The 24183-nt window shown below is 42.3% G+C and overlaps 1 protein-coding gene across 1 annotated transcript; it reads left to right on the forward strand.

Moving 5' to 3' along the window:
* Positions 1–239: 239 nt before the first annotated feature.
* On the forward strand, positions 240–23531 carry IL7R (interleukin 7 receptor). The gene is made up of 9 exons (XM_036410806.2): positions 240–438; positions 4450–4585; positions 13356–13513; positions 16820–16977; positions 17851–18016; positions 19286–19379; positions 20538–20613; positions 21068–21665; positions 21782–23531. The coding sequence occupies exons 1-8, from the start codon at positions 357–359 to the stop codon at positions 21569–21571; spliced, it is 1374 nt and encodes a 457-aa protein (XP_036266699.1). The 5' UTR covers positions 240–356; the 3' UTR covers positions 21572–21665; positions 21782–23531.
* The last annotated feature ends 652 nt before the right edge of the window (positions 23532–24183 follow it).

The raw sequence follows: 24183 nt of genomic DNA on the forward strand, positions 1-24183 counted from the left end.
ACTCTCTAATCTGAAAAAGTTTGAGTCTATGTGGAATCCACCACCTTACTTTCAAATAAGCACAGTGAGTTTGGGGTTGCCAGGAATATGAGAGAAGTAGAACAATTTCAGATGCTCTAGCTCTTCCTTTCTCCCACCTCCGTTTAGAGCAGCAATGCTTCTTTACTCTGACTTCCTGCTTCTGACACATGCCTTCTTTTTTGCCGTGTTTATACTTCCCCCTGTCTGTGGTTAAGTGAGTATAAAGCCCTAACACTGTAGATTTAAGTCTGTTTCACTCACTCTCGCGCGCTTTCTCTCTCTCATTCATTCCTACATGTAGGCTCACATGCCTGCTCTCCTCTCTCTCTCTCAGAATGACAATTCTAGGTACAGCGCTTGGTATTGTTTTCTGCCTACTTCGAGCCGTTTCTGGAGAAAGTGGCTATGCACAGAATGGTGAGTCATTTCTGACTTTTCTTTGGATTTCAGATGATCTCTCAAATGTGCTTCAGGTTGCTCCCTAGCAGACCTGAGCCAGGCACTGGATTGGAATGGAGGTTTTGCATGTATCCATTGTGTATCTTCTAACCACCAGGACAGGGGGCTGGGGGCAATCCTGAGGTGGTGTATAAAGTCAGAATTGTCAAGAGGAATGCATTTGACTCTCCAGATGTGGATCTTAATATGGAATGCAACAGTGGAGCTTGTAGGTTATATCTTGTTAAGAAATTAAGCTGGCTTGTGTTTTGCTTAGCTTTTTAGGAGGTTTCAAAAGTGTAACTTTTGTGATAAAATAATGTCTAGAAACAACAGCTTTGTCTGCACTTACCATTGTTGCATCCCCAGTGCCTAAATGTGTGTGTAGGACACAGTGGACATTCAATTATAATATTTAAATTTACAATATTTGAAAATTTTTTTAAAATAGGTATTTTTGATAGATTTATGTGAGATTCTTGTCTCATTGGAATATATTTAATATGCCTCCCTAGCAACAAGTTTATTATCACCTAGGAGTGCTCTTTGGGATCCCTGTGTATTTAGGACCATGAAGACTGGGATGCCTCCTTAGTAAATATTGTAGATTGTAACAGCAGCAAACCTGCAGACAAAGGTAACACAGCAGCAGCAGCAGCAGTGCGACCCGGGGAGCTGGGCCACCCATTTGTTCCTGAAAATTAAACTTTTCTTATCAAAGATATCACACCCATCAGCCTAATGACTCAGCTTAGACAGAGTAAGTCAGTGACTTCTAAGGATGGAAGTTCCTAGAACATTTTCATTAGAGGAATTGTTGACATGTCTCAGTGTGGCCATGCCTGACTCAGGGTCTGGGGGACTCTCATCATTCCACGGTCAGTGCTGCCGGCTGCTCTGCCCGGAGAGACTGGCCTGGAACCCAGGAATCTCACCCTCTGGGTGTAATGCATCCCTTCCCCGTCTCCCTTGAGACCATACCATTTTTTAAAGAATTCTAATTGAAAGCTGGGTTTTTCACTTCAACTTTTTAAGTTCCAGGCATTTTTAGGAGATTTGCGACCTTCCATCCCCATGATCATGTCAGAATACTTCCCAGTTTGGAGTGTTAATGAATCAGCTGCTGTTGGCTGAAAGATAAGTTAGTTCTCTGATAGCCACAAGGATGAGCAAAGGAAGACATGGCTATTTTTGAAAAAACCAAACCCCTTACACCTTTCATCAGCTAATCCCTTCCCGTGGGAAGACATCTAAATCACACTGCCTGGTCTATAACACACATTCCAAAAACAAATTTTTTTTTTATGAAAAACCATGCGGAGATACTGAGCGTTTAACATAAGTTAATCCACTATTGTGCAAAAGCCCTATGCAACTTCAGAGCAGCAGTAATAGCATCTTTGATAGAGAACTCTTTTTTCTTTTTCAGAGAAGCGCCAAAAGTTTCACGTTCAAATTCTCAGAATTAGGATTCTTATTTTACCTCTTCATTACTGATTTCTCAACAGAAAATGCGTTAACAGTCATAGTGAACCCCTATTGCGTGCTTACTGTGTTCTGAGCCACGTCTCTGTATTTGCTCCTCATAATACCGTGAACTTACATATCAGAAAACCGGGGCTCAGAGAGGTTGGGGCCGCTGACAGAGGACCGCAGCTACGAAGCAGAATCGCCAGGTTGTAAACCCACATCTGTCCAGCTGTGGTAACGGAGGCCTTAACCACTGTGCGTACTACTCTTACCCAGGGGTCTGCAAACTCATTATCAACAGAGCCAACTATCAACAGGACAACGATTGACATTTCTTTGGAGAGTCAAATTTTTAACCTTAAACTTCTTCTATCGCCACTTCTTCAAAATAGACTCGCCCAGGCCGTGCTATTTTGTGGAAGAGCCACACTCCAGGGGCCAAAGAGCCCCATGTGGCTCGAGAGCCACAGTTTGCCGACCACGACTCTTACCTAAAAAAGTTTCCAGCTGAGATCACGCAGAGCATCCTCTTTGTAAAATGACATGCAATTTTGCACGTTGTTGAGGGGAATTTCTGGTCTAGTAATACCCGCTAAAGAGTCAATGAGCCGCACCTCAAAACCTTCTCGCTCAGGGCATGGCCAGGGCTCTGTGCTGCATGAGAATTCAGGCACACGCCCGTGGACAGGGAGCTGGCTGAGGGCAGGGTGGGTGCTGGGCTCTGCCCTTGTCCAGCACCTCCCATACGGTCTCTCTCTGGGTGGCTGTGCATGGTGAAGTGTCTCAGAGACAACGCTGACCCATGGCTGTCTGCAGTCTAGGTGCTGTGGTGCGGGATGGGTGGGCGGTCTGGGGGCGGCCATGGAAGAAGGGAGGCTGGAACAACCCAAAACCTTTCCCTTGGCGAAGGCAGCGCTCTCAGGAACCGAGACCTAGGTCTGGGTAGTAGGAATGAGCGTGCTGCGTGGGCCCTGACGGGTGGGTGGCTGCCGCATTGTTGGGGACTGTGCCCAGGGGCCTGGCTGGGGCAGAGATGTGAGCTGGGCTGGTTGCAGGGAAGTCCAGAAAAAGCAGGTCCCACGGCTCTCTGTGGCTGTGGCTCCTCCCGATGCGGGGCTGGGACTGAGCCCACCTGTCTCTTGGTGTTCCACTCACCACGGCCGACCAGTGGGGTGATTTAAATGAAGGGGGGTGCTGCCTGCACCTCTCATGGATTAGTCCACTGATTGGCAAACTCATTAGTCAACAGAGCCAAATATCAACAGTACAATGATTGAAATTTCTTTGGAGAGCCAAATTTTTTAAACTTTATATAGGTAGGTACATTGTTATTAACTCATTTAGGGTACACCTAAGGTAGCCTTTGCTAAGAACTCAAGGGGCCAAAGAGCCACATGTAGCTCGTGAACCGCAATTTGCCGATCACTGGCTTAGGGGACACTCAGCTGGGGTTAATTTTAGAATATTTTATATCTGATTTAAAGCCCTATAAAAAGCTAGTCTAAGGACCAATGGGGGTGCGGTGGCTCAGGGTTCTCTCTCATTCCTGTCTGAGTCCATGTGCTGACAGACTTCCCTCTATTACATATGATGACATATGCATACAAAATGTCTATTTCCACATAGGGGCTTCAACTGTGACAGGACTTTCCCAAAGTGACTGCAAAAAGTTTCTGGTTCCCACACACTCTGCAAAGTGTGCTCATATCTGTGAGATACGGTCACCTATAGAGGATCGATAAGCACAGAAGCAGGACCTGTAAGACTTATGGGAAAGTCCACGAGATCTAAGTCCTATCAGACCTAATTTCTTTTTCCTTTTTTTTAATCTTTATTGTTGGAAGTATTACATATGTCCCCTTTTTCACCCATTGACCCCCTCCAGCCCGCCCTAAATTTTTTTTCCTAATTACGTTTGCCTCAGTTGGTAGCTTAAGACAAATCACCTTAAATAACTCTCCTCACAACAGAGCTAGCCAGAGGTGCTTCTAGTTGGGATGCCTATTTAGGCGATGAAGAGCTCCCCCCTAACTGTGAGACTCCTTCCTCTTCCTCCATTCACAGAAACACCTGAGAGGACGTGAGTGGAGATGGGTGATAAAGTCAAAGGCTGGGTCCGGTAGCATATGACTATGGGGAGAACGTGTCCCTCACGTGAAATGTGCAAACAGAAGAAATCCCCGTTTACATAAAGAAAAGACTGCTCAGCACTTCATGCTAGATCTCTAAGGCATGAGCCCAGTGGCAGGAGCATTTAGAAATGTTCGGATGTTGTTTCTTGATTACAATTGTTCTTTTGTTTCTGTTAGAAAAATCTATGGCCGTTGGCTTTTCTCTTGCTTTTGGTTGATTTCTATGTAGTTTGGTCTTGAAGACTCCTGCTCGTCTTTGCCTCTGGGCTTTTCTCCTTTAGATTAACTAGAACCATGGCTTCATGCCCTCCCCCAAAGGCTGCCCCTGCCCCCCTCATACCCATGCCAGTGTCTGCCTCATTGACAGCTGCCCGTTTTTCCCTCCCAGGAGACCTGGAAGACGCTGAGCCCGACTACTCGTTCTCCTGCTACAGCCAGCTGGAGGTGAGCGGCTCCCAGCACCTCCTGCGCTGCGCCTTCGAAGACCCGGACGTCAACAGCACCCACCTGCGATTCGAAATATGGTGAGCCGGGGGGAGGGGGCTCTGATGGGTGCTTAGAAACTGTTCTTCTCCCACGCCGGGCAGCAGCAGTGGCAGAGGAAAGCGTGGGGGCTGGTTGTCCAATATTACAACCAGATGAATTCCAAAGCATCCTGGACTGCTTGCCCTTTGCCAGGAGACTTCCACAAAGACTCTTCCAGGTCCATCTGTCAGGGCCGGCTGCTACAGCCAGATGACGGTATGGGTCTTGGAGGTCCCACATCCCTCCTGACCTCGGAGCAGAGTTACATCCTGCTTCACCTGAAGGAAGTCTCCTGGCCTGACAGGAGAGTCCGTGTCTTCCAGGGGCGCTCTGGTGCCTGGTTCCAATGCCGCCACCAGCACTTGGCAGCTTTGGCCCTGCATCTGCCATGTGACTTACCTCTGCGGGTTTCTTCACGTGTTAAACGAGATGTGCACCTCACAGGGAGGCTGTGAGGACTAAATGATGTAATGCTTCGATAATTTAACTAGAAAGCATAGCCCGTATGTAATAAGTAATGAAAACAGGCATTAATAAATAAAATAAAAATCTACAAATATAGACCAAACTTTCACCTTCCTGACACAATGTGACTTTAGATTATATTTCCAACATCAGTTTCCCAAGAACCCACAGGAGTGAACTGGCTCTGGGCTGCTGGCGGCCTCCGAGGAAAGACCAAGAAGCAGAGAAAGTCTCTGCTTGAAAGTCTGGTGAGAGCTCAGAGAGCCGCCCCTTCTCCTCCACAAACCGGCTCTTGCTGTTCAGGGTTAAAAAAAAAAAAAAAAAAAAAAAAAAAAAAAAAAGACTCTAACCTGAAATTCGGACGTGTGGCTATCTCCAAATTCCTATCAGATGACCTGATTTTAGTTGGTTTCCTAGTAAGGAAAGTGGGTCAGGATCCTCGGGGTAAAGAGACCTCTTACATTCTGTAGGCTCGCAGCCAGTCCCCTCCCTCTGATAGGGGATCCAGACAAGCCCCGAACTCCACATCTGACGTGAATTCAATGCATAGGAGCTTCCTGCATCTGTTCATGCGGAGACCCCTGCTGCCGTCCCTGGACTGGCATGGTCTTGGACTTGGATTTCATAGCATGCTCCCCCTCTGCTTCTGTCAGGTCGCTCTTCCCAGGAATGAAACATGTGGGGAGAACTGGAACTGACCCCACCCAGAATCTGTGCTGCCGCTAGCGCTAGCCCACACGGAAACACCCAAGGGCTCCTGCCAACGAGGCGCTCCTTCTCATGGGCCAAACCTCCTCCACACACAGGTTTCCCTCTGGGTCCCCCAGGCCGCTGTTGGTGGATGTCAGTGCTCACTGTGGTTTCCCCGAGGGAGTCTGAGGCTGACCTTCCTGCCCACTTTCACGCTCAGGCCCTCTGACCACTTCCATGCCCACTTGAGCACTTTCCCACAGCTGTTAGCGAGTCTTCACACTTCCTGCTGTGCTCTAACCTAGCCATAGCCCCCCATTTGGGCTTTTTCATTGGGTTCAGATATTTCCATTGGAAATGAATCACCTCAAGACATGTTTTCCCTGTGAAACAATAAGTACGAACTCCTTAGTAGGCCACGGTGCTATTTTCATAAAGGTATCTGCCTAGACAGTGGACTGGTGGAGCACCTAGGTTCGGAGTGGACCACGTATCTTAAATTAAACTCACTTAAATGGAGAGCTGTGTTTGCTGCTCTGATTGGGTTTCTTTTCCACCCTGAAACTACCTTCATGGAGGTTTCCCCTGCCCGTTAACTGAAAATCGCTGAAAAGTGTGCTTTCTGCTAACTCAGAAAGGGATTGCACAGAAGGGATTGCTGCTAGAAGCCAGGTGCTGTCTCCCTGGTTAGATGAATTCACCACCGGCCCGATCTGGCCGTCACCTCCCAGGTTTAGAAACCTCGCTGCCTCATGTTCAATGTGAAGACCCTTCCTGTGGGTTCTTGGATGAACTTGAATTAGGCAAAACCACAGAGCTGGAGCACCAGCGTGCCAAGTGACTACTTCACAGCAGTAGGCACAACTCTCATAGAGGCCTGAGGATTCATCCTGGGCTCAGGGTGGTCTTTGGGGAAGGAGGGACAGAGAGGGCCCATCCATTTCATGTAAGTCTACTCTTACTGGGGGAACTGAAAACACTTCATCTGCCAGAACGCTAACCGGCTGTCAGGTACCTGGAGCGACAGCACAGAGGAGCTGGGAACGGGCATCTAGGTTGGCATTTAAAACTAGCTCTGTGACCCCAGGGGGCAACTCAAGCTCTCTGATTATCACAATGGCCTCGCATTGGGATAGAAACATATGGTCAGTGCCCGGAATTGGGACATAATTCTCTCAGTAGCATGATTTTCATTTTAAAAAATGTGATCAAAAGATTATTCAGTAAATATAGACGCAAGCCAAAGTAATTTGTTTGTTGATTTTAAGGCTAGAGTTATTTGGTTCAGATCTCAATGTGATTACATTTTTTAAACAAGTCTCCAGCATTTAAATATCTAGGTTTCTCTTTAAAAATCAGGTCTCACAATACTGGGCACATACATCAAAAAAACAGATGAATTCTGGTTGCCTCTCTAGATGGGGACTTAAATCTCAGTCCTGAAGTTAGGCCCTCGTTTCTCATTTATATCACCTGCATAGGTACTTGAATTTGGGACCCTGCCTTTTAGGTGTTTGAATAATTTTTAGTCAGTTCTCAGAAGGCCATTGTGCTTTCATTTCCACATTCTTGGGGGCACCACAGTCACTGCCATGTACGCCTACAGATACCACTTCAAATGTGTCATGTTTTGTTTTCCTCAATTACCACCCATGTCGCAGGCTACACCCTGCCGATTCTACCTCAAACTCGAGACTTCACCAGCAGTATTTGACAAGTGTTGGTAATGTAGTCCTCTCTTTAGTAAACTATACTGACTTTCAAAGTTGTTCCATATTTTCAAGATAAATTCTGTCGTTCAGGGCCAAATAAGGAATAAAATAATTTTTGTTTTTAATGTTTCTATGTAAATATCACATCACACTAAATTATACAAGATTGCAGAAATTTTAGGGGAAAAAGAAACAGGGGCTTCCCTAGCCGGTTTGGCTCAGTGGATAGAGTGTCGGCCTGTAGACTGAAGGGTCCTGGGTTTGATTCCGGTCAAAGGCACATGCCTGGTTTGCAGGCTCAATCCCCAGTAAGGGGTGTGCAGGAGGTAGCCAATCAATGATTCTCTCCCATCATTGATGTTTCTCTCTCTCTCTCCCTCTCCCTTCCTCTCTGAAATCAATAAAAAAATGTTTAGAAAGAAATAAAAGGAAAGGAAAGGAAAGGAAAGGAAAGGAAAGGAAAGGAAAGGAAAGGAAAGGAAAGGAAAGGAAAGGAAAGGAAAGGAAAGGAAAGGAAAGGAAAGGAGAGGAGAGGAGAGGAGAGGAGAGAAGAGAAGAGAAGAGAAGAGAAGAGAAGAGAAGAGAAGAGAAGAGAAGAGAAGAAGAGAAGAGAAGAGAAGAGAAAAAAGGAAAGAAAAGAATAAAGAAAAGAGAAAACAAAAAAGAAATATAGGCTGTGGTCTCTGGCAGTCTCTCCCTATTTTCAGAACAAGGGGATCTGTGAGTGGTTTGGAGTTGATATCCCATGGAAGGTCCCACAGAGTCAAATTTGTTAGCCTATAACAGTGGTCGGCAAACCGCAGCTAGAGAGCCACATATCTCAATCAGATTGAGGATGTTTTTAGCAAAAGCCAGCTTAGGAGTACCCTGATTAAGTTAATAACAATGTACCTACCTATATAGTTTAAGTTTAAAAAAATTGGCTCTCAAAAGAAATTTCAATCATTGTACTGTTGATATTTGGCTCTGTTGACTAATGAGTTTGCCGACCACTAGCCTATAGTACTATTCAGATACCTTTCCTCAAATACCTAGAATGGTTCTATCCAACATAAATACAATACAATTTACAAGTGTGCAAGCCAGGTGTGAAATTTTAATGTTCAAATAGCCACATTTTTAAAAGGAAAATAATATGTGAAATTAATTTTAATAATATATTTTATTTAACCTAATATATATAAAATATTATCAACATGTAATCAATATGAATATTTTACATTCTCTTCTGCATACTAAGCCTTCCAAATCTGCTATGTATTTCATATTAAGAGCTCATCTCGCCCTAACTGGTTTGGCTCAGTGGATAGAGCATTGGACTGAAAGGTCCTAGGTTTGATTCCGGTCAAGGGCACAACCCAGTAGGAGCTGTGCAGGAGGCAGCTGATCAATGTTTCTTTCCCATCAATGTTTCTGACTCTCTATCCTTCTCCCTTCCTCTCTGTAAAATATAAATTAAAAATATATTTTTTTTAAAAAAAGAGCACATCTCGATTCGGACTAGCTGTATTTCAAGTGTTCAATAAGTATGTGGATAGTGGCTATTGTGTTATACCATGGAGTCCCAGAACATTCCTAACCCTGGCAATAAATACATAGTTAGCAACCAAGTAAATTGGGGTTTTTTTAATTAAGTAAATTGAAATGAATTGGATATAATTGAGTTGAACTACTCATAGGGGCACACTAAGTTTCCTCCAATCACCTGAAGCCAGGGTCAGTGGCTCGAGGTAAGACTCTCTGCTCCAGGTCACAGTTTTATCTTAGTCTCCTGAAAGGCTTCCCCCAATCCACGTCCCCTCTTTCTCCCCCTCCCTGCTCCATAAAGCAGCTCCTAGAATTCAGAGCCCTTAATAGGATGCCCAGGCTCACAAGACAGCCATGTGATGATCTTCATATTCGATGGTTCATTGATCTCCTTCCCCAAAAAGTGGGAATAAACTGAGAATACCGTTTTTGATTCTTCTTAAACTTCCAACAGTACCAAGAACTTGCTCTATGTTAAGGATCTCTAGCAGAATATTCCACACATGCTTTACTTCCCAGTATATTCTACACTCAGTGATTGAACTAAAAGCCATTATTCTTCTAGTTTCTCCACATTACATCTTTAACTGAACTTTAGAAATAGGACCCTGCCTCAATACACCCCTTCTATCCTTATTCATCAAATCATGGCAATGTTGCCATCTTCAAAACTTCCTATGTGACACTCCTCCCAAAGAGTGGCCCCCAGTATCCATCTAGCTTACCTCAAACCCTGGCTTTTTACCTGTATTCTACTCCAAGTGAGAAAACCCATTTAACACCCCCCCAAAAAAATAAATAAATAAAAAGCACAACTTGAGAATCTCCAACAAATACAAATACACACACAGACACACACAGACACACACACACACACACACACACACACACACACACACACACATCAGAACAACTACATACCCCTAAAAGATAATAGTTAACTAAACAAAAGCTACATTGGGGGGGGGGGGCAGTAGAGACCATTTTAAGGAATTGTCCCACAAAGAGAAAATATATTTAGCCAATTAGCAAACTTAAATGGAGATCAACCAGTCCATAGCAGCCAACGGTGAGTGACTATGCACCTAAAGTTGAGGGGTTCTCCTTGGATTTTAGCTCCATGCCCACCTCACCTCAAGCCACACAGAGTCCATGGATGATCGCGTGGAGGGCTCACTTGAGCACATGCAGAGAAACATGTACACACATCCAATTTACTAAAGAACACACACATATTCTGGATTAGAGGTAGTAAAGGATGTATTTAGAGCTTGTTTTATATACACTAGAGGCCCCATGCACGAATTTGTGTGTGGGTAGGGTCCCGAGGCTAGCCTGTAATCAGCTGTCTTCTGGCTATTGATCAGAGCCAGCAGGCCAGGGAGGAGGGACCAAGAGGTCTGCCTTCTGCCCGCTCACCAGTCCCCAGTCCTGCCCTGCCACCACCACACTGGTTCCCCGTGGTTCCCCATTGGCCATCCAGTGATGGGAGTCTGCGGGCTAGGGGGAGGGACCAAAAGGTGTTCAATGCACTTCATAGCAACTGGTTGTCCTAGTCGTTATGCTGTTATGGTCGCTGGGTCTTTATTATATAGGATGATTAACGAGAAGGATTCTTTTTATGTAAGCAAACTTACACAGAGGTACTTTTTCTGCCACAATCTCCACTTCAATTTCACCCAGCTATACCTTTTTGGGGGTTATGTGGCCGGGTTGAAAGAGCATGTAGGAAAAACAAAGTGGTAATCATGGTTGTCACAGAAGAGGGAAATTATATGGAGGTTGAGAAAAAAAGAGAAATTAGTCATTTTATTTTATCCTGCATTGTTTAATTAATTTAGAATTGAGAATACATATGTTCCGTTGCTTCTTTAATTTTTTATGTGCTTTATTAATTTATTTGATTTCCTTTCTTTGTTGATAATTCATTTTGGGAGTCACACTTACCTACAGTGAAATGCGAGATGTTTAGTGATTCTGAGAAACAAATCTGACGCGTAGCCATCACCTCAGACCAGGCACAGAACGCTGCTCTTGCCCTAAGAGGACGCCTCAGCCCCCTCCCAGTCACGCTTTGCCCCTGTGGGCAATCCCAGTTCTGAACTCTATCACTTTGGCTTTGCCAGGTTCTGATCGTTCTTATAAACGGAACACCACACCGTTACTCTTCTCTGTCTCACTCCTTTGGCACAACACAGTGCTTTTGAGATTTGTGTTGACGTATCACATAGTTCACCTTTTCAGCCATTCAGTATCAGTTTCACTGCATGATATGTCACACATGTTAATCCTTTCTCCTCTTGGCGGACATTTGAGTCTTTTCCAGTTTGAGACTATTCCTTTTTAAGTTGTTAACATTTTCGTAAAAGTCAATTTGTCCATAGTCAATCCACAGTTTTGTTTCTCCACGGGTTTCTCTGCAATAAAAGTCTGAGTGGAGTTGCCCTGTCATGGGAGCAGGAAGAAACTGTGCAAACAGATGTCCAAAGTGGTTACACCATTCCACCTCCTACCAACAAAGTATGAGCTACATTTGGGTCTAAAACAGTACCCAGTAATTTTTATTTACATTTCTCAAGTAACAAATAATGTTGACCACCTTTTCATGAATTTATGGGCCATTTGTATGTCTGTTTTGGCAAAGCTTTTATCTTTTTTTATTGAGTTGTCTTTTTATTATTGGTGGGTAAATTCTTTATATGTCCTGGATACAATTTGTATGTCAGACATAAGTTTTACAATTATTTTCTTTCAGTCTGTAGCTTGCCATTTCATTTCGTTAATGGTGTATTTTAATAAACCAGAGGTTTTTCATTTTAATTAAGACTGAAATATCCATCACTTTCTCTTTTACTTTTCTCTGTTTTCTTCTAAATACTTTATGGTTTTAACATTTATGTCTAGGTCCACAATTCATATCTAACTTATATTGTATAAGATTGAGGTTTATATTTTCCATACATCTGTTCAGTTGTTCTAGGACAATTTGCTGCAAAGATTTTCTATTTTCTATTTAATTGATTGGGTGCCTGTTTTAAAATCAATTAACCTTATAGGTATGAGTCAATTTCTAAACTCTCTATATATTTTCTATTGATCAACTTATCTATCCTTATGCCATGCTCCACTGTCCTGATTACCATAGCTTTATAGTATATTTAATTCAAGAGCTTGGAATAGTATTTGTCCTACTTTTTCATGTTGTTTTGGCTGTGCTTTGAATTTCCACATAAATTTTAGAATTGTCTTATCAATATTTATAAAATCCTGCTGAGATTTTTGCTTAATATTATATACCAATTTGAGAAATTTTTCTATCTTTTTCCTACTGAATTTGCTAATCCATGAAAGTAGCTCTCCATTTATTTAGATCCTCTTTAATAGCTCTCAGGAATGGTTTGTAATTGTCATTGCAAATGCCTTAAACAGCTTTTATTCATTTTTATTTTTAAGCATTTTATGTTTCTATTGCAGAAATGGAGCTGTTTTTTTTTTTAATGACTTTTCTAATTGTTTGATACTAACTTATAAAAATATAACTGCCTTTTGTACAGTGACCTTGCTGAATTCACTTCATCATTTCCTATAATTGTATTGGAGAAAATCATTTTCCATGTAAACAAACATGTGGTCTGCAAATAAAGGGTCTTCTTTTTTTCTTTTTTCAATCTGGGTGCCTTTTATTTCAGAGATTTAAGATGTTATTCCAGTGTTTTCTGATTTCCATATTTTCTTATGGAAAGTGGATAATTTTTCCTAAGTGTTTACAAGATTTTCTATTTGTCTTTGTTTTTCAGCCATTCAAGTATGATGTGCTTAGCTTTTATTATGTGCTTTTTTTTTTCCACATTTGGGAAATTTGGAGCCATTATTTTCTTAAATATTTGTTCTGCCAAATTCTTTCTCTCTTCTTGTTCTGGAACTCTAATTACATATTTTTCCCTTTGATGTTCTACAGGCCGCCAAGAATTTTTATTTCAGAATAAATAATGTCTATTGATCTGTCTTCATGTTCGCTAACCCTTCTGTCTGCCATATTCAATCTGCTGTTAAATCCATCCCATACATTCAGTACATTTTTTAAATTCTTAGTTACTTGTTATAGCATTTTTATTTTGTTCTCCTTTATAGTTTCCACTTCTCTATTAAGAAAAAACATTTATTCAATAACCCTGACAATGTTTTATGTTTAGCCCTGGAACATATTAACAAGAGCTGCTCTAAAGTCCTTTTTCTGCTAGTCTCAACATCTGGATCATCTTATGAGATGGGTCAGAGTTGAAGTTACACAAATGAAGCATACTTGTGCTGTTACTCCATTGTATACTGAAACCCCTACTTGAATTAAAACAAATACTCTTTTTTGTTTCTACAGTGAAGGCCTTTTGGATATAAAGTGCCTGAATTTTAGTAAACTGCAAGAGATATATTTCATCAAGACAAATAAATTCTTACTGATTGGAGACAGCAAAATATGTGTGAAGCTTGGACAAAGGATCTTAACTTGCAGGAAAATGAACATAGTCCATATAGGTAAGAAGCTTAGCGGGGGATAACTTCCATCTTTCAGGTATCTGAAGATATTGACTGTCTCTGGAGTTTCTGGATTTTAAAAGTACATAAATCATGTAAGCTATTTGAATTAGAGAATAGCAAATTTTCTGATACAAACAATTTATTTATTTTTAAACATTATTTTGTTTTTCAACCACAGTTTGCATTCAATACTATTCTGCACTGGTTTCAGATGTTCAGCAAAGTGGCCAGAAAAAAATCATGCACCCTACACAGTAGTCCCTCTGCTACCCCAAGCACCCACCTGCCCCATACCCTGTTATCTCAACAAAATTGACTGTATTCCCACACTGCAAACTGCATCTCTGTGGCCATTCTGCATCTACCAACTGGTACTGCTTGATCCCTTCAACTTTTCACCCAGCCCCCCTCTTTTCCTCACCTCTGACAGCTGTCAATCTATTCTTTGTGTCTATGAGTCAAATCATTTTTAAAAGAAATTAAAGTTTTGAAGCTTATGCTATTAATTCTTACCATAATAATTCTCTGGATTTTCACACTCCATGAGTGAGAGTGATTGGCACCTAAAATTAAAGAGAAATTCATCCATATGAAGTGTCTAACTGGAGATGGGTCTCCAGTCATCCACACACTCATGTCCTTTCCTTCCTCATCTCACCTTCTAAATTTTCTGTAGTCTTCTCCCCCTATACTTACCATATTCTGAGTGTGTTTAACTAAATAATCACATCATTTTTAAAAGTAAATATACCTTCTATAATAGAGTTCTCCAGAGGAAACAGAACCACTAAGGGAGATTATATATATGTAGATGTAGATGTAGATGTAGATGTAGATGTAGATATATATATATATATATATATATATATATATATATATATACATACACTAGAGGCCTGATGCATGAAGATTCATGCAAGAAAAAATAAGCCTTCCTTCCCCTGGCTGCTGGCACTGCCTTCACTCCAGCCAGAGCCGCCTTTCTGCTCTTCCACACTGCCCAGAGGCCCAGAGCAGCTGGGGTGGTGCAGAACGCCTGCATCCTGCCCCTAGCCACTTGGCGCCTATGTATTCAAATTAACCTAACATTTTTGTTGTGTTTATTTGCATACTCACTCCTGATTGGCTGATGGGCATTGCGAAGGTATGGTCAATTTGCATCTTTCTCTTTTATTAGTGTAGATATATAGATATATAGATAGATAAATAGATAGATAGATAGATATAAGATATATAGATATATAGATATATAGACATATAAGTATGTAGGTATGTAGGTATGTAGATATATAGATATATAGATATATAGATATATAGATATATAGATATATAGATATATAGATATATAGATATATAGATATATAGATATATAGATATATATTGGCTCATGCAATTATGGGAGCTGGCAAATCTTAAATCTGTAGGGTAAGTCAGAAAGCTAGAAATTGAGGTTAACATGGATATAATAGTCTTGAGTCCAAATTCCCTGGGGCACATCAGGCTGTCTGGAAACTCAAGCAGGTTTTTTATGTAGAATTCTTGAGACAAAATTTTTGCTTCTTCTGGGAATCTGTCTTTGCTTTTCAGGCCTTCATCTAATTGGATGAAGACTACCCTAGAGGGTAATCTGTTTTACTCAAAGCCTACAGCTTTAAATGTTACCTGTGTCTTTAAAAAAAAAATACTGTATTTTAGACTAGTGTTTGACCAAACAAATGGACACCATATTGACACATGAAGTTACTATCATACCTTCCTAAGAGACCCTATTATTGAGGACTGATGCTGAATCTGATTTGACCTAGAATACATGTATCACATTTGGCTAAAAAATTATAGTTCAAATAAAATTATAATTTGAATTTGAATTACTAAACTCATCTTCATGTTTTCTTTGAATCTATATAATATTCACATACATAATAAAATCAATAAATCCATTCAATTAACTGGTTATAAGTCAATATTAATTACCAATTTAACTTTTGGTTATCAAGCAAGTAAATCAAAACAACCAGAGAGATCGGGAATTTAGACATAAAAAAAAATGTTTTCTATTGCTTACAGATTTATGACCCTGAGGTGAATAAAATTCTTTATACTCAGAGATACCATGGGCTAGGGCAAGGTCTGAGCCAATTATGATATATGAGTACAATGGGATCCTAACTACTTGTACATATTCTACTTGTGGAGATTTCCTATGTATCTATGAAGAACTGTTCAAAGCAATTGACTAGATGAATTCTTTTGCCATTTTTAAATACTACGGCTCTGTCTCTTCATATTCTCAATCCCCCCCTGACTTACCCTCTAAAAATTAAATTAAATGTAGGAGAGCACTACTCTTAGAGACCATTCAGAGAAACTCAGAATTTAGCTTCAGCTTTATTTCACTGAGAAGGTAACATAAAGAGTGAAAGCAAAAGTCCCATAGGTGACCAAGCATCAGTGGTGGAGAAGAGACAGAACAGGGTGAGTGCCAGCCAGATGGGATGACAGTCGCAGTCTGTGACACAAGCCAGCTGGGTTTTGCTCATCCAGAGACGCGGCTGCTGTGGATGGATGTTCCTATATGGTGCATGTGACCATAACAGCCATGCTGTGAGGCAGACAAGCAGAAGGAGGAAGCCGAAGAGGGAGTTAGAGAAAAAGCAAGGGAGACTGAAGGAGGAGGCAGCCTGGGGTCACACTGGAAGGTCCCAGCTAGGACCAAGATGCAGACCCTGGAATTCTATATACAGCTGAAATGAGGTGTAAGCTTACCACCTGATCTTATTGGAACAATGAAGACTTGACGTCTACATACTTCTTTGGTGATAGTTTATAACAAGTATATTTTAAAAATCAGAAGAACGTGTCTTAGTGTAAAATTAGCGGCTGTTGTAACAAATAAGCCCCAAAACATGTGATATCTCGAACACCATCAAGTGTATTTCTTGTTCTTCTAATAACCAAATGGGTGTTTCTAGCCTGTGGGTGAAAGTCCTCCAGGCAATATTCAGGGCTCATTCATCCTGTAGCTTCACTGTCTTCATTATATGACTCCAATAAGTGAATGGGGAACAGGCATAGGGTCACACAGGTGGGGTTTCTAGGTCAGGATAGGAAGGACTGCACATCACTTCTCACTAGGCCACACCCAACTGCAAGGGAGGCTGGGAAATGTAGTCAGGCTTTGGACGAGGAAGAAGAAGTGGTTTTCTAAACAGGAATGTGATTTTTCAGAGTCAATGAACTTTAAAATTATAATTATTTTCTTGACTGCCCTATAGGCTGACCTCATTTCTTTTTCCTTTTCAGTTAAACCTGAGGCTCCTTTTGACATAAGAGTCATCTATCGTGAGGAAGCGAATGACTTTGTGGTGACATTTAATACATCGCACTTGCAAAAGAAATACGTAAAAAATTTAATACACGATGTAGCCTACCACCAGGAAAAACATGAAGATGATTGGATGGTATGTAAGTCAACTGCATTTATAGGTTATGAAATTTATAAATATGTGTATATAAATTTACTGAATAAATAAATTACATACATAAATTAAAATATGTAAAAGTATTAAACTATAAAATAGTTTTACCTCGGGAGTCCCCTGGTAATTTTGTGCTCAAAATGTACCTTTTACTGAAAGAAGATCCTAAAAGTAAAAGCTTCAGATCTCCTCCGGCCCAGTCCTCTTCTAACTCTGTTTCCACACACACACACACACACACACACACACACACACACTTGCTTTGTTGTTGTTGTTGTTTATTTTTATAGTGTTTCTAAATTAAGTTGTTGGGCTAACAATATAGGTCAAGACCAAATAAAAATCAATCCTCTTTATTTGGGATCCTTAAAAGGTATCATATTTAGCCCAACTTTCACAGGTAAATCAGGCAAAAACATCACCAAGTCATAACCACAATTGATTTATGGAAGTGGAATGGAGTAAAAAAAGAAAGAAAAGTAGAATTATTTCTTTTTGGAGGGAAATAATGTTTGCTCACTCATCTTACCACTCCCTTTCCCCTCTTCTTGGGTTGTGAAAGGAGAGGAAAAGGAAAAGAAGAGATTGAAGAGTTGGGAGAGCCCAGCTCCCCTGAATAAAGACCCTTAGTATCACTGCCCTCTTTCACCAGCTGCAGTATCATTTGTGAGCTCATAGCCTCTGTCAAATTCTACCGCTGACCCCTCCACAAGCCAGTTTTTTCTTGTAACAAGTATGTGAAAACTTTGAGCCAATGTCCAGGAGGCTAAAGATGCTCAACTTGAATTAATTGGGAGATCTGGGCAGCACCTCTTTTTTCATCCTAAAAACGTTGTGGCACTTTTTGCTCTTCAGCACGTGAATTTATCCAGCACAACACTGACACTCCTGCAGAGAAAGCTGCAACCTGATGCCATGTATGAGATTAAAGTCCGATCCATTCCTACTGGTTATTATAAAGGCTTCTGGAGTGAATGGAGTCCAAGTTTCCACTTCAGAACTCCAGAGCCTAAGGGCCCAGGTGAGAAGTGATGGCAGACTCTGTTCCCTGCAGAGAGCTTTTCGGGTCAAAGTGTGCGAGTGAGAATGAGAGCAAGAGAGAGGGTGCTTGCCGAAACCAGTTTTCTCAGTGGCTAGAGCATCAGCCTGTGGACTGAAAGGTCCCAGGTTCGATTCCGGTCAAGGGCATGTGCCTTGGTTGAGAGCACATCCCCAGTAGGGGGTGTGCAGGAGGCAGCTGATCGATGACTCTCTCTCATCGATGTTTCTAACTCTCTATCCCTCTCTCTTCCTCTCTGTAAAAAATCAATAAAATATATTTTTTTTTAAAGAGAAGGGGGGGTGCCTTTCTTTGGAGAGGACCTGCCATCTTTGCCCTTTTTGTGACGAACCAGGAAGGAGTGGGAGTTGATCAACGGATGAAGGCTGTCTGGACTCTACTGGTCTGGGTGCTCCTGATAATACTTCTGAACGAAATTCCCACCCACTGCCTCCAGTTTACCAATTCAGACTGGGATCGCAGTGACTGGTGTATGTAAGGCCCCTCTAGGAAACACTTCTGTGGATGGCAGATTGGCAGGCTGATGGGGCTCTCCCTTGCCCTTCTCTCCAGAGTAATGAAAACATCCTGGAGGTATAGGAAAGGAGAGTGGCCAGTAGAGCCAAAGAACATGGCTCAAGCACATCCCTGGGGACCTGGAGCACGGCACATATATCTCCCCTTTGGGGGATGACATGGCTGAGACTGCAAGGAGGGTATCTATCTCATCACACCCCCTCCCCTTGGCTCCTTTGGCTCCTTTCTCTTGATGATGGGAGTCTAGAAGGGAGTGCTGGTATCTTTTAAAAAATATTTTCATTGATTTCAGAGAGAGGAAGGGAGAGGGAGAGGGAGATCAAAACATTAATGAGAGAGAAAAATAACAATACGTTACCTTCTGCATACCCCACACTGGGGATCAAGCCCAAAACCCAGGCTTGTACCCTGACCAGGAATCAAACAGGCAACCTCCAGATAATGGGATGGTGCTCAACCAACTGAGCCACACCAGCCGGACAAATGATGACGTCTTCAATGCTAGGTCACCTTTACACTTTAAGTGACAGATGTTCTGAACCTGACTACCTAAATCAGTGCCACTTACTGAAGTCAAGATTCCACCATACAGCTATGATATCATTCTGTTCCCTGAAGAGCAACATTCAAGACATAATAAAGAACCTGAGCTACTAAATAAACTCAACTCATCCTGATAATGATTGCTAACTTGGAACTATCCTTGCATTCCAGGAAAGATGGAGCCTGTTCTACTAATAGTCAGCATTCTGAGTTTCTTCTCTGTGGCTGTGATGGTCATCTTGGCCTGTGTGTTATGGAAAAAAAGGTGAATTCTTTTAATCAAATGGGTGGTTATATGGGATCCCAGAGAGGTGGAACTCTAACTCTACTTACTGATTAGAAGTACAGAGGGGACTAAGGCATTTCAGAAATTATAGTGCCAATATCCCTCTTCATCCTCAGGCACGCATGAATTTCCAGTTTCCTAAGAGCAAAAATACATAAACCAAACATCAGGCTCCTCAAAAAAAAAAAAAAAAAAAAAAAATTGTTTTTCCTCCTAAAGGAGGAGAAGCCCGGCCTCCAGAATGCCTGGGCAAATAACACACCCATGGAACAACGTGTAATATGTGTGAGTCTTACTTCAGCCGCATTCATGGGACCTTTGCATTCTGCTTTATGGAAAGTCCATGTCCATTACATCATAAAAATGATGTTTTAAACACATACCAGTCAAGTTATTAATGCTCTAGGAAGATGCCATCGGCACAGGGCTACATATCCCAAGAAAACAAATACACCAATTTGAAAAGCACCATCTTAAAGCAATTTCTCTGGGTAACTAGGAAAATATTCCTCACTTAGCCGAAACGGTTTGGCTCAATGGACTGAAGGGTCCCAGGTTCGATTCCGGTCAAGGGCATGTACATTGGTTGCAGGCACATCCCCGGTAGGGGGTGTGCAGGAGGCGGCTGGTTGATATTTCTCTCTCATCGACGTTTCTAGCTCTCTATCCCTCTCCCTTCCTCTCTGTAGAAAATCAATAAAATATAAAAAAAGAAAAAAAGAAAAAAATATTCCTCACTTTTACAAAAATGAGAGAGAAGGGGTTGCTGCAAATAAAGAGAAGGAACAAGATGACAACATATACATTGGGAGTAGATGAGAAGGTCCAATTGTAGCTTCATAACTACACCAAACCACTTCATTGCCAAGCCTCGTTGGACCTTTTCTCTAGCACTGTCTCCCAGAGGTGTATCGTTATTTTTGTCTCATTCATAGAGTAGATCACCGAAAACCACCTCCACAGATGGTAGGACACTGAGGCCCAAATAAGCCATTTCCCCAATGTATCCCACCTAGCTATGGCAGAGCCAAGACTAGAAATCCATTCTTCTGATTTCTGGCTCAGAATAAGTGGAAAGATCTACTGTGCCTGCTCCTTATGCCATTCTCTTCATCTATCAATGTCCTCTTATTTCAGGATTAAGCCTATCATATGGCCCAGTCTCCCTGATCATAAGAAGACTCTGGAGCAACTGTGTAAGAAACCAAAAAAGGCAAGTGCTTCTGATGCTTTTCTGTCACTATGTTCAAGGCAGCTTAACAGCCAGGAATAACATTGCAGGATTAGAAATTGTTGAACCTCGAGTTTTGTGTTTTGGGGCATTCCTAACCCAGGATCCCTCATAAGATTTTAGCTGCAGCTTCTGGAGGTAGGAAACACAAATGAAATATAAGTTTCAGGACTGGAGGACACAGCCAGTGGTGATTTCAGACCTCCAAGTGTCATAGCACCTCCAAAAGCACAGAGACAACTAGAACATGTGGTTTCATCTCTGATATTCTCTGGCAAACCCCTGTCAGAAGTTCTTTAGGTCCTTTCCTGAACAGAACATTTGACAGTGTGTCTCTCTGGTGCCTTCTCTCTTTTTATTTTGGTGCAGAATTTGATGGTAAATTTCAATCCTGAAAAGGTGTCTTTATGCCTTCTCTCTTTTTATTTTGGTGCAGAATTTGACTGTGAGTTTCAATCCTGAAAGTTTCCTGGACTGCCAGATTCATAAGGTGGATGGCATTCAAGCTAGAGATGAAGTGGAAGGCTTTCTGCAAGACACATTTCCTGCACCACTTGAGGAGTCTGAGAACCAGAGGTTTGGAGGGAGTGTGCAGGGCCCCAACTGGCCAAGCAAGCATGCAGTCATCACCCCAAAAACTTTCAGAAGAGATGCACCTCTCAGGTGCCTGGCTGGGAATGGCAGTGTGTGTGGTACCCCTGTCCTCCCCTCCTCCAGGTCCCCAGACTGCAGGGAAGGTGGCAAGAATGGGCCTCATGTGTACCAGGGCCTGCTGCTTGGGCCTGGAACTACAAATGCCACCCTGCACCCTCCGTTTCCTTTCCAATCAGAAATCCTGACATTGAACCCAGCTGCCCAGGGACAGCTCCTCCTCACTCCCTTGGGATCAAATCAAGAAGAAGCATATGTCACCATGTCCAGCTTCTACCAAAACCAGTGAGCTGTAAGAAACCTGGGACTGGAACCAGGTGAACAACAAAAACAACTGAGCTCCCACTCTGCCTCACAGCATGAAGAAGACAAAACTAATGTAAATTTAGTTTCCTCTGTTTCCTCTGTTTGGAAATGTCCTCTCTGCTCTCCAGGCTCCTTGGCCTGGCACACTCCTACCCACTCTCTGCTACCACATTAAGTGGACTTCCTTTACATTACCTTTCTGTAGCTTACAGGATTTGAAATCATTGCTCCCCCACACCTCCCTCCCCACTTTCAGCTCTTGGCAGGAGCATTCTGCTTCAGGCATCCAAAGGATTCAATTGTTTCAGAAACTACAAAAAGCAGAAAAGAGCAAAAGAAAGGGTGGAGGAAAGGATGGAGATGGAGGGGCAAGGAAGCAAGGAAGAAAGGTGAGGAGGACAAGAAGAGCTGCTATTATAGGACTTCCTGTTTATCCAATACTGTGTCAGGCTCAGCACGTCTCCCTGCATCCTCACCACTCTCCTGGGAGGCGGGAGCAATTCTTACTGTTTTATTTTACAGATGATAAGACTGAGACTTAAAGTAACTTGTCCATGATCCCCACTCAGCCAGGGGCAGAATCAAGATTTGATGCCCAGAGTCTAAAGGCAATTTCCCTGGACTGTCCCATTCCCGAGTGCCCACCCTCTCTAATACCAGGATGACTATGTAATTCAAGTCCAAACTGGGTCACTTTTGAAAGAAAAACAAAGTTATAAATAACTAGAGGCCTGATGCACACAATTCATGCAAGAGTAGGCCTTTCTTCCCTGACTGCCAGCACCGGCTTCTCTCTGGCACCCAGGACCTGGGCTTCACTCCGGCCACCAGCAGGCACATGGGACCAGGGCTTTCCTCGAAGCCCTGGCTTTGTCTGGAAGGTCATCTGGAAGGACGTCTGGAAGGATGTCTGTTCTAATTAGCATATTATGCTTTTATTGTTATAAATTCCTCCAGGACAATAAGCATAAACTGGGAGTGTCCCAGGCAAATGGAGACACAAGGTCACCAGAACCAAAAAAGCTATAAAAAAGAGAGTAGGGGAGAAAGGGTGTGTGGAGTTCCAGGCATGGCCCACCATGTCTGCAAAGAGTGAATGCCACAAAGCACATTTCATTTTGTGGTTGTTGTTTTTTGTTTGTTTGTTTTTGTTTTTTTGGGAGGGGGTTGTTGTTATTTTTTTTAATTGCCCAGGGGGTGGTAAATGAGAAGCCCTGGGTTTCTACTTGTTGGTTATCAAGAGCCCAATTCTCTTGCTACCACTCCCAGCCACACTTATGGATGGAAGAAAAACCTGCTGCCCACTCTGGTCACCGGAGCCTAGTAGCAGCGAAGGGGGAATAATCCTCCTGTGTGTAGAGAGGCAGCCCCGACCCAAATTCATCCACAAGCCGTCCGCGTTCTGCAGCCATCGATGCCGCCACAGACTTCAAGGAGTTACAATGAGCACATGCAGCACGGGGAAGTGACGATGGACAGGTTTTGGTTGGGACTTGTTGTCATTTACCTTTTGTGTGTGTTTTCTTTGTTCTGATTTGAATTTGTTTGAGGGGGCTTGTTTTTAATTTTTAATTTTTGTTGTTTTTCTTTGTAATTGTGAAGGGAGTTTCAAGGGTAGACTAACAACCTTATCTATCGGCTTAGACCCAACAGTAATCAGAGCATCTACTCTTCAGCTGGTTCTCACTTCTCAAGTCCTTTGCTCTGAATCAGTAGTAATGAATATAATCCCATCATCGCTCAGATTTGCTTCATGCCTGTGAACATCAAAGGACCTCCATGAGTGTTATCTCTTTCCTTTCTTTGACAAGTATTCATGAAAAGCCTGCTATGTGCAAACCACAGGGTTAGGGACAAGAGATCTAAGCCAAATAAGGTTGGGGCCCTGCCCTCCTTAAGTGAAAAATCTAATGCAAGTGGCAGTTTTGTAAATAAATGATTATCATTATATGAAGTGCTGTCAGTGAGCCATGTTCACAGTGCCGGCTGGAGACAGGGACTATACCACAGTACATCAGCCAGGAGGAAAAGTAGAGCCTGCTACTGTTAGCAGAAGACACCTTCCAGGAAGATGGTAACAATCCATGATGGACAATTGGAACCATACACATCTGATAGCATTTCTGCCAGTTCAGTGGATCTTTTTTGGGGGGAGGGGAGGAGGGTATTCTTAACAATATCCACTCTTCACTACAGTAAACCTTCCTCATTTAACGACATACTTTCCATATGCATTACAAACATTTTTTGCAGAACTGCTAAGTATATAAGTATCTGATATGTGTTACCATCTCATATTTAATTAAATGAAATATACATGATTGTGTGTGTCTTCTGGGATAAATATGGATGGAGGGACACCCACAGCGGGCCATAGTTCTCCTCTGCCACTGGAAAGGACACATTCTGGTGCTATCTGCTGTCATTATATGGGTTGGCATTTTCAGAGGAAACTTTGTCATCAATTAAGTAGTCAATTCCCAAATTAATGAATTAACCGAAATTTGTTGAGGGTCTGCCATGTATTAGTTTGCACTGTGTTGGGCATTGAGCTTACAGAGATGAGATGGGATGGTCCTAGCTCGTGATCACATG

Source organism: Pipistrellus kuhlii, unplaced genomic scaffold (assembly GCF_014108245.1).
Source record: "Pipistrellus kuhlii isolate mPipKuh1 unplaced genomic scaffold, mPipKuh1.p scaffold_m20_p_4, whole genome shotgun sequence".
In the NCBI taxonomy this organism is placed as follows: Eukaryota; Metazoa; Chordata; class Mammalia; order Chiroptera; family Vespertilionidae; genus Pipistrellus; species Pipistrellus kuhlii.

Excerpts from the sequence above, each read along its gene's own strand:
- IL7R (XM_036410806.2), top strand. The coding sequence starts at position 357 with ATGACAATTCTAGGTACAGCGCTTGGTATTGTTTTCTGCCTACTTCGA. Across the intron at positions 4,586-13,355 it reads CACCTGCGATTCGAAATATG|TGAAGGCCTTTTGGATATAA; the intron begins GTGAGCCGGGGG and ends TTGTTTCTACAG. Across the intron at positions 18,017-19,285 it reads TCCAGAGCCTAAGGGCCCAG|GAAAGATGGAGCCTGTTCTA; the intron begins GTGAGAAGTGAT and ends CTTGCATTCCAG.